Source organism: Cervus elaphus, chromosome 20, assembly GCF_910594005.1.
Source record: "Cervus elaphus chromosome 20, mCerEla1.1, whole genome shotgun sequence".
In the NCBI taxonomy this organism is placed as follows: Eukaryota; Metazoa; Chordata; class Mammalia; order Artiodactyla; family Cervidae; genus Cervus; species Cervus elaphus.
Genome location: NC_057834.1, coordinates 49,419,490 through 49,432,422, shown reverse-complemented (window position 1 = coordinate 49,432,422; position 12,933 = coordinate 49,419,490). Strand labels below are relative to the sequence as shown.

The 12,933-nt window shown below is 38.7% G+C and overlaps 1 protein-coding gene across 2 annotated transcripts in view; it reads left to right on the top strand.

Annotated features, from left to right (window-relative positions):
• WDR3 (WD repeat domain 3) overlaps positions 1 to 12,933 on the top strand; it is a 39,239-nt gene that overhangs the window by 2,943 nt on the left and 23,363 nt on the right. For both annotated transcript variants that reach the window (XM_043875735.1, XM_043875736.1), the window contains exons 2-10: positions 2,165 to 2,372; positions 3,631 to 3,840; positions 6,210 to 6,328; positions 8,095 to 8,173; positions 9,332 to 9,427; positions 10,357 to 10,470; positions 10,630 to 10,731; positions 11,161 to 11,258; positions 12,416 to 12,523. In XM_043875735.1, the coding sequence (XP_043731670.1) occupies positions 2,202 to 2,372; positions 3,631 to 3,840; positions 6,210 to 6,328; positions 8,095 to 8,173; positions 9,332 to 9,427; positions 10,357 to 10,470; positions 10,630 to 10,731; positions 11,161 to 11,258; positions 12,416 to 12,523 (1,097 nt within the window). In that variant the 5' untranslated portion in view covers positions 2,165 to 2,201. The remainder of the gene's footprint in view (positions 1 to 2,164; positions 2,373 to 3,630; positions 3,841 to 6,209; positions 6,329 to 8,094; positions 8,174 to 9,331; positions 9,428 to 10,356; positions 10,471 to 10,629; positions 10,732 to 11,160; positions 11,259 to 12,415; positions 12,524 to 12,933) is intronic.

Here is a 12,933-nt window from a genome sequence, read left to right as displayed (position 1 = left end):
TTTAGTGCAGTTGTTACCAAACCAAACTTGGATCCGCTCACCCATGAGCACTCAAGCTAATCTCCTGACATGGGGTTGTGGTGAGGGAGAGAGCAACATTTATATTTCGAGCCCAAACAAGGAGAAGGTGGGGTAGGGTGGGGTGCGGTGTGGTTGGGGGAGGGTAGTGGAAGGAGGCAATCCGCGTGCACACACACACAATTGGCTTTCAGGTAAAGGTTTTTAAAGACAAAATGAGGGAGAGGAGGTGGGATGTGTAATCAGCTGGTGGACATGATAATTGGGAGTCGACACCATCAACCTGGTCCAGCCAGTTTTGGGTGTAAATGCTGGTGGTCAGCATGCAGTTAACTTCTTCCTCCTGGTGGGGATAGCAATATCTGAAAAATAGCTCAAGGATATGACTCAGTATTGGAGAAGGCAATGGCAACCCACTCCAGTACTCTTGCCTGGAAAATCCCATGGACGGAGGAGCCTGGTAGGCTGCAGTCCATGGGGTCCCTAAGAGTTGGACACGACTGAGCAACTTCACTTTCACGCCTTGGAGAAGGAAATGGCAACCCACCCCAGTGTTCTTGCCTGGAGAATCCCAGGGATGGGGGAGCCTGGTGGGCTGCCATCTATGGGGTCGCACAGAGTCGGACACGACTGACGCGACTTAGCAGTAGCAGCATGACTCAATATCATCTGTATAGCCCTTGAGAGGAAACTAAAGGTCCTTGATTTTGTTTAATGGCTAAATTATTAATATATTGTCTTGATTAATTTCTTTGTTTCTGCATTTTCTCACTTTTGATTAAATTTGCTCTTTGGAACTCAGGGAACTTTAGGAGGCTAAAGTTTTTCTATTAGGAGGCAGATAGAGGGGAGTATTGTCTGACTTAGCAATTTCGGGCTTCCCTGGTGGCTCATTCCATAAAGAATCCACATGCATTGCAGGAGACCTGGGTTTGATCCTTGGTTTGGGAAGATCCCCTGGAGGGGAACATGGCAATCCACTTCAGTATTCTTGCCTGGAGAATTACCATGGACAGAGAAGCCTGGTGGGCTACACTCCATGGGGTTGCAAGGAGTCGGATATGACTGAGCAGCTAGCATGCAGCACACACATAGTGTCCCACTCAGTCACACAGGAACGATGGCATCTGCCAAAAATAGTGTGCAATTTGTATTATTTTTTTGTGCCAAGGGAAGGTGGCTGCCCTGATGTAGAAATCAAGGATCAACCTACACATATAGTACTTCTCAAAATGAGGAACTGCAGCAGCATTACCTGGGATCTTGTCAGACTTGAAAGGCCCCACCCCAGACCTACTGAAACAGAAATAGACACTAGGGAGGTGAGGTGGAGGTGGTTCCTACTGTCTGTTTTCATAACCACTTGGGTGAGTTAGATACCGTCCGGAATTTGAGAGCTGCTGTGCTCAAAGATAAGTGACACGAGATGAGGCATTTTTGTTTTACTCAACACCATATCTCTAGCATCTAGATCAGTGCTTGTCTAATTATTAGTAGGTTTACAATAAATGCTCATTGATAAATATTTTCAGTCTGAGACTATCAATCTCAGTGTAAAATCTTTGGTAGTTGAACTTGGGGGGCAGAAGCAAATTGTTCAGGTGCATCGAAGCCTAAACAACTGTCAGATATTTGTGAGGTGGGCATGACGGTGTGACCATTTTGAAACTTGAGGAATGAGAGATGACATGTTGAGTCACCCGTGAAAGAAAAATGAAGCTGTTCAGGTATTTTATGTCAATGGTATATTCAGAGTAAATGAAGGTTTAGCAGCCACGGGGTCAAAGGCTTTTAAGCACATGATGAATAGCTGTTACTGCTGCTGCTAAGTCACTTCAGTTGTGTTCCACTCTGTGCGACCCCATAGCTGGCAGCCCAGCAGGCTTCCCCGTCCCTTGGATTCTCCAGGCAAGAATACTGGAGTAGGTTGCCATTTCCTTCTCCAACTCATGAAAGTGAAGTCACTCAGTCGTTTCTGACTCCTAGCAACCCCATGGACTGCAGCCTGCCAGGCTCCTCTGTCCATGGGATTTTCCAGGCAAGAGTCCTAGTGTGGGTTGGCATTGCCTTCTCCGGATGAAGAGCTGGTGTTCACCAGCTCAGCAGAACCAAGGTGCCTGAAGTACTAAGTCTTCTTTGTTTGTAGGTGCAGCTGCCTCACTTTCGGTATCAGATGTTAAAACATGGGACTCACCAAGCAGTACCTGCGCTATGTTGCCAGTGCCGTCTTTGGGCTTATTGGCAGCCAGAAAGGTAACATTGTCTTTGTGACACTTCGTGGTGAAAAAGGACGCTATGTGGCAGTGCCAGCCTGTGAACATGTTTTCATCTGGGACTTACGGAAAGGAGAGAAGGTAAGCCAGCAGTCATTCAGGTTGATACTGATTTATGGGTATTTGAGGGTGGAGGCAGAAGTGGGAGGGGTCTGTTTTATTATGCACAGATTTTTTTTGTTTAATGTGTGTGTCTCTAGAAATTGTTTTTTTTGATCTTTGGATCGAGGGAGCCAAGTATTGTGTTGTGAAATAGAACACAATAGAAAAGATTCTTTGTGTTCTTACACAGTGGAGAAGATTCTATTGTGTTCTTCTACACTAAACTGTGAAAAGCACAACCAAATTGGAGCTTACCTCTTAGGTATTTCTTTGTAGTGATGTTTATAGGTAATTATTTGTAATCATTATTCCCAGCATGTTTGTTTTTCTCTGCCAGTTCTCCACTTTTCAAGTTCTACTTGCCCTCAGAACCAATTGTAGAATTGTTATAGTTGTTTTAGTCGCTAAGTCATGTCTGATTCTTTTGCAACTCCATAGACTGTAGCTTGCCAGGCTTCTCTGTCCATGGGATTTTCCAGGCAAGAATACTGGAATGGGTTGCCACTTCCTTTTCTAGGGGATCTTCCCAACCCAGGAATCAAACCTGCATCTTCTTCATTGCAGGTGGATTCTTTACCGTTTAGCCACCAGCAAAGCTCAGTTATAGAATATTAGGCATTTAAAAGGAATATGTTGACTGAATCTTCTTAGGCAGATGAGGCCAAAGGCTTGTTAAACTAGCCTTTGATATTTTGTATAACTCTGAATTCCTAAGCCTACCACTTCTGCCAAACCAAATACAGACATTTTGATCTTGTCCACTCTCTTTGAGACTCCCAAGAGGTTAATACTTTGATCCCTATTGTCCCTCAAAGTCCCGTGGGGAGAAACCACTGTAGCACTCTAGTGCCATGCACATTGGTTTCTGAGATGGGGCTCAGTTAAAGCAAGGATGTGTTTATAAGCCTTTATGGAAAATCATTTGGTGTTGACATAGAATAAGGACTTAGTAATTTATTCTTTTGCCTGGGAAATTTTGGCATGTATTATGCTAATGTAGAGCTTTGGAGAAATAGTGTAGTATACCTTTACCTTTTCTTGAATGTTTCATTACCTAGTGCAAATAGTAGTTTCTGTATTAAAGAACTTGAAACTGAATGCAGAGTTTCATTATTATTCATAAGAGTGATTTGGAATTATTGATGCTTTTAATTTTACCATGCCTGATTAGTCCCATACTTTTTCCTTGATGACATGCTTACATCCTCTACATTATTTTCAATTTTTATTATTTCAGATCCTCATCCTTCAGGGGCTTAAACATGAAGTCACTTGCTTGTGTCCCTCCCCAGATGGGCTGCACTTAGCTGTTGGTTATGAGGATGGATCTATCCGAATCTTCAGTCTCCTGAGTGGAGAAGGAAATGTGACCTTCAATGGACATAAAGCAGCCATCACATCCTTGAAGTATGATCAGCTAGGAGGCAGGCTGGCTTCTGGATCCAAGGTGAGACCTTGAATTAGGTGCCCAGACTTTGATTTGCCAAAGGAGCATAAGACTAATGCTGAAGCAGGTTGTTCACAAAAATTGTTGGCTGAAACAGTGGGCACTCTGTGTACAAAATAGTATCAAAGGTAGTATAGAGTGAGACGGATTTGAATTGGGCAGTCCATTTTTTTAATCAGATTCTCTGATTAAAGCCTGTAAAATATAGGAACAAGATGAGGCTGTCCATGATAATTACCATGTGACATCATTGTACATTTGCCTACCCAAAACAGTACACAAGTGGGTGGATGAGACATATTAGAAAGGCAGAGTCAAAATGATGCTTCTTGGCCATTCCTTTTGGTAAAATATCTCACTTTCCTATATCTCAGTCATCAGTTAGAATGTAAATGATTCCATTTACAATTGTGTGTTAAGTAATGGACACAAAAATACTGTGAAACTTTACTGAAGAATGTAACAAAGACTTGAATGAGTAGAGAAACAAGCCATGTTCTTGAATGGCAAGACAAAGTGTTGAGATGATACTCTTATGTTCTAATTAGTTTATATAGATAAAACAGATTAAATATATCAAAGATTTTTTTTGTCTTTTTTTTTAATATGACCAAATGATTTAAAAGCACATGTGTAAAAACAAATGAGTGATAAACAGCAGAGTTTTGGGAAAAATTAATAAAACGGTTTCAGATTTTTTTTCAGGGTTGGATTTTTTTTAAGAGGTTTCAGATACTACAATGCATTATGAAGTCATAATTTATAATCTGTTATATCAAGCTGGCATTAATACAAAATAGTCAGATTATTGCAACCAAATGGGAATACTAGAAACATATCCACTTGATATACCTACTTAGTGTGTGTGTGTATATATATATTTCCTAATTAGTTTATTTTAAAGGTGACATTTTTGAGTAGAAAAATGATGGATCACTTCTGAAGTAGTACTTAAACAATAGGCTCTCCACGTGGGGGGGAATTTTAAGTTAAAACTTCACCTCATGCCATGTACCAGAATTCTCAAAGACTTAAATATTAAATCATGGTATTTTAAGTAAACTAGAAGATACATAAATAAATATCTAATATCAAGGTGATAAAATATCTGATCTCAATCTGATAAAAAGACTTCAAGCCTATCGGTAAGGAAAAATATTAGAAAGGAGAATTTAAATGCTTAATATTTGAATATTTACAATGTATTTTAAAACATTAAAACAGTATAAGAAAGTTGTTAAGAGTAAATCCTAAGAGTTTTCATCACATGGAGAAATTTTTTCTCTTTTTAATGGATTTAAAGAAGAAGATGGGTATTAGCTGAACCTATTATGGTAATCATTTCACAATATATGTAAATTAAACCATCATGCTGTATGCCTTAAACTTATACAGTGATATATGTCAATCATTTTTAAGTAAAATTGAAAAAAATAAAGGACAATGAAGAAAGGAAAGTATTTAATTGTTCTGGTGTAAAAGGCAAATATTAATATCATGTCTTAATAACAATAAACAAGTAAGACAGACCCAAAGGAAGATGAAAGACATGACTTGACAGTTCACAGGAGGTACAGAAAGGCCAGTAATCACCACAGAGCATGTACAGAATTTCTCATTGGTATTCAGAAATGCAGACCAAATATTGAGGTAGCTTCAACTTGTGAAATTGGCAGTGGTTTTGATCAACTGATAATACCCAGTGCTGAAGGGAGAGAAAACTGGCCTTGTCACACATAGTCCCTGTGGACCGTTAGATTGCTGCAACCTTTCTGGAGATCACCCTGAATTGCAAATTAAATCCATTAAAATTATTATTCTATTTGAAGGTATTAAAATAGAAAAAATACCTTTTAACCCAAGAATGTCCCTTTTTAGTCTTTATTCTGATCAGAGATATATAAAAGATTGATGTACACAAATGGTCGTTTCCACATATTTATAATAGCAGAAATTGGTAACTACCTAAACGGCTGAAATAGAAAAAATTTAAAATAAATAATGATATATCCTTAAGGTTGGTTACTACATGACTATTAAAAATGAGAAGAGTCTTTGATGACGTGGAAATAGAGAAATATATTAAAGGAGAAAAAGAAGGTTCTAAAATGGTAGTAATGGCGTGATCTCAGTTACCAGCATGTGTGTACACATAAAGACTGGAGCAGTGTACAAAACATGTCTATGTTGATCATGTCTGGGTGGTGAAATCAGCTGGCGTTTGTTTCTTCTCTGTTTTTCTGTATGCTTCCCAAGTTTTCTATAAGAACTACATGTCAACTTTCTAATAAGACTATTACACCCTGTTGTTTGTCAAGTTAGGCGTTGTGTGATAAAGAAAGTTCTTCTATGTGATTTGATTCCTTTAGGACACGGATGTTATCGTGTGGGATGTGATCAATGAAAGTGGCCTCTACCGTCTAAAGGGACACAAGGATGCCATCACACAAGCATTGTTTCTACGAGAAAAGAACCTGCTGGTTACGAGGTAAGGTAGTAGTAGCAGTTTCGTGTCCAGTTCTTTTTCTAGGTGAATTCACAGCCAGGCTTTCACAGAAGGAATTTGCTTGATTCCTTACTCACTTCTTCACACTACACTCAAGCTCATGTGCTAGTTTCCATTTCTCTCTGCTTTCCTCTCCCCCGTCCTTCCCTCCCCAACAGTATCATGGATGCTATGCAGAGTTCTTTATAGCATTTTTTAATTCCCTTTTCTGATTTGTCATTGTTTTCCCCTGATATCAGCTTTTCCATGTTCCTTAACTCTTTGACAGATGCATGAACTATCTACTTTCTGGATCCCTAGAAAGTCAGGAAAACCGAATATGGAACAGTGGGCAGATGTGACTACTAAATGTTTGTTTTAGCCTGCCTCTTTAAAAGAGACTTATTTACCCCATACTTAGGGCTCCCGAACATCTAATAGGTTGAACCATTTGTATGGGTTAAAAGTGATATGTCAGATACCAGCAATTTCATATAGTTCAGCCTAAATGTAATAGTTACCATTCCTAAGGAATAGCCACCCAGGAAAGTTTGAGATCCGAAGTTTTGCCAGGCAGTAATTAGAAGGACCATAGTAATTAGTAAGAACCACAGAAGAACCAGAAGCGGTGTAGAGGAGCAGCACAAAATGTTGTCCAAGTGGTGGATTTGTCCCTGTGGGGTAGGATACAGGGGTGGCGGTGTGTCTTGTTCAGATAACATGAGGCAGTGACTCTAGAGTTCTGCTAGAATATATATACACCTGATAGCTTAGGGGATGTAAGGAAAAGGAAATGACACCGGGAGGTAGGATTGTATAGGAGAGGTTTTGTAAATCGGGTTTTAGGGTATTTCCAATTTTAATCCTGGTACCAGCATTATGATAGATTTCTACTGGTGAAGAAGCAGAGAACAGGCATTTGAGGCAAGAAGAGTAGAGCCTGTTGGCAGGGAGATTAAGAGCCAGTTAATGGGAGGTTTGGGGAATGGTGCCGAAGAGCTTGATTTTGATTTCATAGAGAATCTTGAGTTAGTGCAAAGTTAGAAAATTGAGATTATCTGCCAGTGGTGTATTGGATGTGATGAGGCAATGGGAATAGACAGAGACCACATAAGTTACTAAAATATAATTCAGGCAATAGGACTTAGATTCAGATTTGTGTACAGAAATGGATTGGAAGGAATCAAGGCTTAGAGACTTCCCAGAGGAGGCATTTTCAGGACCTGGAGATTAGCTGAACATTGGAAGACAAGGGAGCAAGAGAGGCTATGCTGTTTCTGAGTTAGACAGTATGAAGGAATATTGATGCTGTGGCTATGGAAATGATGTGTCACAGCCCAAGTTTTATGTTCTGTAGCACTCTGAATTCAAGGTTATTTTTGGAACATTTTTTCTACTTGAGAATAGCCATATAGAGAATTAGGATTCTTTTTTTCTTACCCCCCAGCAAAAATGGATTTATTTAGGGTCAGCAGAGAATTGCGATTTCATTCCCACTCAGCAAGGGAAAAAGAACACTTTTATAGAGGGGAAAGGAAGTTGGGTGGCTATAATCAGCGACGAGTCCATGGCTTTTCATTGACTCGGTTCTTGCCAGGAAAGAAGGGAAGTGTTTTGAGAGTTAGGATTCTTTTTTTAAAAGAAAGGTAAATATTAACATTAGACATCATTGCTGTATATTATGTTTTTTTAAGGCAACAAATGAGTCCTTGATCTTCATATTCATTTGATTCTTCCTAATAAGATTTTTTTCCTATTTCTTCTTTTAGTGGGAAAGATACCATGGTGAAATGGTGGGACCTTGATACCCAGCACTGTTTTAAAACAATGGTTGGCCACCGAACTGAGGTACGTGTGGGGTTATGGGGCCAGGGAAAGAATGGCAAGGCAGAAAGGAAGAGCGGATTTCTTTACTGCTAACAATAATCGGTACCTATTGTCTTGAGAGAAGTTGGTATGGTAGACAAAGTGCCAACCGTCAGAGCAGATAGAGCTGCTCTGGCATTTGTAAATATTGGCCTGACATTGGTTTTTAACCATGAATATGGGTTTCATCACTTTAAATTATAAGTGTCCACATTTATGATGGTAGGGAAATATAGTGATACTTCCCTACAAGCAAGTGCCTGGCCTGGTGACATGTAAATAGCAAATTGTAGCCATTATAATAGTTACCTGAACATAGATATGTTCCATAGAGATCAAGGAATATTTTACATCTTTGTATCCTCTGTGCTTTGTTCATATTAGACAGAGGTGAAGGTGAATTAGGGGTAAAAACTTCCAGTTGTGGGATGTAATGCATATACAGGGCACACAGTCAATAATATTGTAACAATTTTGTATGTCAGTGGAATGGTAACTCTTCTTACTATGGTGATCATTTCAGAATATATAAAAATTGAATCACTGTGTTATATGCCTTTAGCTAATATAATATGTATGTTAATTATAACTCAGTTATATAGATTTATATGTGTATATATATGTATGTGCATGTGTATATACACCCTAGAATGTATGAGGAAAATACACATCCTAGAATTAATGAGGAGGAAAAGCAAATTAGACTTTTTTGTTGATTTGCAACAATACTGTTATTTTCACTGTTTATTCATGCATGTTTGAGTCTAAAAATGATACTCTGATAGACATTAATGGAGCACCTTTTATTTGTAAGCACTGCTGAAAGCAAAGAAATGCCAGACTTAAAATTATCACTTGAGTGGCTTCTAATTAGGATTTATTCTGAACAGCCATTATCTAAATCTAAGGATAGGAAATTACAGAGAAACTGCTAGCTATCACATAAACAACAATTCTACCCTAGATCATTTCGTTTCTAAAAGTGAGCTTTCTTTTAGTGTCTTTTGAAAAGGTTGCAGTATATTAGACTTTGCAGTGCCAAAGTGATTTGACTACAGTGTACTTAGATTTTTGGGATGCTGTGTCCTATATCCTGGATTCCCTTAAATCATATTATTTGAATCTTTTTATGCTCTGTAGGTGTGGGGGTTGGTTCTGGTGTCGGAAGAAAAGCGACTCATCACTGGGGCTTCTGACAGTGAACTGAGGGCTTGGGACATATCTTATCTACAAGAGGTAATTGCTTATTTTCTGATCACGGGCAGGGTCATATTTCAGCATTTACATAGTTTTGTTGAATTTAGAATCAGATGTAATTACTGAGTACTTACACATTGTATTGGAATTTTCTCTTACTGATAACCTGTGACTTGCACACAATTTTGTTTCCTTCATTCTGTGTTTTATTTCTGTGCTCATTTGCACTTGGAAGAAGGATAGCTTTAGGCTTACAGCTCTCGGTAATGTTAATGTTTTAGTTTTTAGGGCTCTCGGCTTGATAGTCCTTGATTGTCCGGTGTCCATGGATGGACTTCTGGATATCTGTGATCCTCTTCTCTCAAACAAATATCTATGTAGAATTTCTATATGTTTATATAAATATGTATATTCTGAGAAGATCTATAACTTTTTCTCAGATCCTCAAAGATTTTGTGTGGATAAAAGGTGGTGTACCTTTTATCCAGGGTTTCACTGGGATGAGATATGTGCTGGTGTATCCAGTAGCCGTTCTGATGGGTTGGACATTAGTAGGCTAGAGTTTATCTTTCCTTTATATGAGAAGAAAATGTAATCTCCAATACAGTGCGTTTGCAATTTGTAATGCCAGTTTGAATCCTTCCTTCTAGAATATGGTAGATGTTTCACCTAAGAAAGTTTTAAAATTAATGAGGTCATCATTTTTTCACTCTGTCATGGAACAATAGTCCTTATACTATGGGAAGTTATTAAAACTAGTGTGATGAATAATGTTTTGTTTGTGTTTGATGTAGTCTGTTTTTAGTACATTCTGATAAGTGTGCTGCCATCAAAGAGGCTTGATCAGAAAGGTCACTAAATGGAAGTTATCAGTAGCTATGAAGACAGGTTTCTAAGTCATTAGGGGTAAGAGTCACCTCCTGGAACTAATTATTTCACTTCTTATTTTCCCATTTTTATAAAAACAGATTGAAGACCCAGAAGAACCAGAACCCAAGAAAATTAAAGAGTCTTCTCCTGGTATACAGGACTCACATGAAGCAGAGGATGGTACCCTTGAGATGGATGAAGCTCCTGAGGATGTAATTAATTTTTGTTTCTTACTTTCAGTTGAGTTGAATGCTGGGAAGATATTCATTTTAGGGATGATCTTTGTCACCTGCATTTCTTGGAACCCTGTCTTTTCAGGGGTCAACAGAAGTAACTGTTAGGCTTCACCTTTTCTCTTGCTTCTCCTGCAGCGCATCCTTACATGCGGAAAAGCTGGATCCATCATGCGGGAAGGAAGGGACCGAGTTGTGAACCTTGCAGTTGACAGGACAGGCAGGATTCTTGCTTGCCATGTGAGTATCAAGCTCAGGACAAAATAACAAGGACTCCGCTGTTCCTTTCAGAGACTTATTTAGTATTTGGTGTGGACGAGAATTTTTCTTTGGTCCTTTTAAGATTTCATTATATGGTACCTTGTGGATCTCTACTCTCTAGCTTCTGTTAGCATAACAGTAATTGCTATTATCACTGTTATTATTAGCAAACACTGATTAAATCCCTGCTTTTCTAAACAATTTAAAAGCATTAGCTTCTTATTTAGTCTTCAGAGGAGCATTGTAGAAAGTGGTATATTTCTGCTTTACAGATGAGACGACAATTGCAGAGAGATTAAATTGTCCATGGTAATACCAATAGGGAAGAAAAAGAAATGTTCTTACAGAGAAAAAGCTAAATTAACAAGTTGCCTCTCCCGGGCTCACATCAGCCTTTTCCTTTCCTAGGGAACCGATTCTGTGCTAGAAGTGTTTTGTATCCTTTCCAAAGAGGAAATTCAGAAGAAAATGGACAAGAAGATGAAGAAAACTAAAAAGAAAGCGAAGTGTGTTTTCTTAATATTTACTACAATAAAGTACCCTGGGTGGGCCACATTATACTGATAGAAAAACTGGGGCTTCTTTAAAGGAATATTTACTCTGTTTCCAATTATCATTAAATGCTAGGGAAGGTTTTAAGGTGTGCTGGTAGTCCAAGTTTTAATTTCTACGTATAGTTTTTAACTTACCATAATAATTTGGTTTCCCTGATGGCTCAGTTGGTAAAGAATCTGCCTGCAATGCAGGAGACCCTGGTTTGATTCCTGGGTCGGAAAGATATGCTGGAGAAGGAATAGGCTACCTACTCCAGTATTCTTGGGCTTCCCTTGTGGCTCAGCTGGTAAAGAATCTGCCTGCAAGGTGGGAGACCTGGGTTTGATCCCTGGGTTGGAAAGATCTCCTGGAGAAGGGAAAGGCTACCCAGTCCAGTAATCTGGCCTAGAGAATTCCATGGACTGTATAGTCCATGGGGGTCACAAAGAGTGGAACACGACTGAGTGACTTTGAGTTTTCTAAAGGATTTAATTCTGAGAGGCTAGCAGTGTGTCTTCAATGACAGCAGCCTATACAGAAGGGGACTGGGTTGCTTGGTGCTGACCCGTGGGTCTGTGAGAAGGAAGACTGGTTGGACAGTTACGTAATTGAAGTTTAGAACAGTATCACCTTATATAGGTCATTATAACTTAGAAATCAGTTTCTCAGTGGTTGAAATTTATCAAGTCTCAAAAAGTCATCCTTTCTTAAATTTTTTATTTGCTGGAGCAGATCTTGTGAGACCTCTGGTTTATTTGACATGGTTGAGTTGCTAAGTGTAGGCTAATGGATTTTCTAAAAAGTCCCAAAGATAGATAAGCTTACCAGAAACACATCAGTGAAATAGTTTGAACTATGAATACTCATCCCTAGCAATTTTATGGACTTCTACATTTGGAATCCATTTATTAAGGGTACCTGTTAGATGGAATAATACTTTATATTAATTGCATTGTGGTTCACAATACATTTCTACATACACTTCATTGTTTAATTTTCATGGTAATTCCATGTGGTCAAATGACTTTCCCACATGGGTTGTTGGTCTCGGACCAAAATTTGACTCGAGTAATAGCATAACTTCTAAAAAAGTGATAGGATGATACTCTTTTTTTCTTTTCTCCTTTAGATTAAATTCTTGCAATGAGGAGGAGGAAGACCTTGAAGTCAATGTCAAAATGACTCTGCAAGATGAAATCCAACGGGTGGCTAATATCAAAACTTCTGCCAAAATCAAGTGAGTGAAAATGTAGTAGCTGAAGTATCTGGAGTGTTGTAGAAATAGTAAGATGCAAAGTTGTATCAGCTTTTCATGGTATTTGTAAGCAGTCGCTACAAATTATATCTGGACACAGTGGTTGTGGGACTCAGCTTCTCCTGCTCACCATGGCCTCACTTATTCATCGTCTTCTATTTGTTTCATTATGATAGCCTTTTATCTTTTCATTTATAGTTCTTTACTGCTGCTAATTACTAAGAAAAATGGATAACCCGTGTTCCAAAAGGATTTTAGGTCACTTAGAAAACACACACAGAAACAAATCAGATCCAGTATCTGAGCTCAGGATTCTTGGACGTAGCCTGTACTTGACTACTGTCCAATACTCAGAGCACTCTTATAAGTAAAATCCTTTACACTTGTTAACT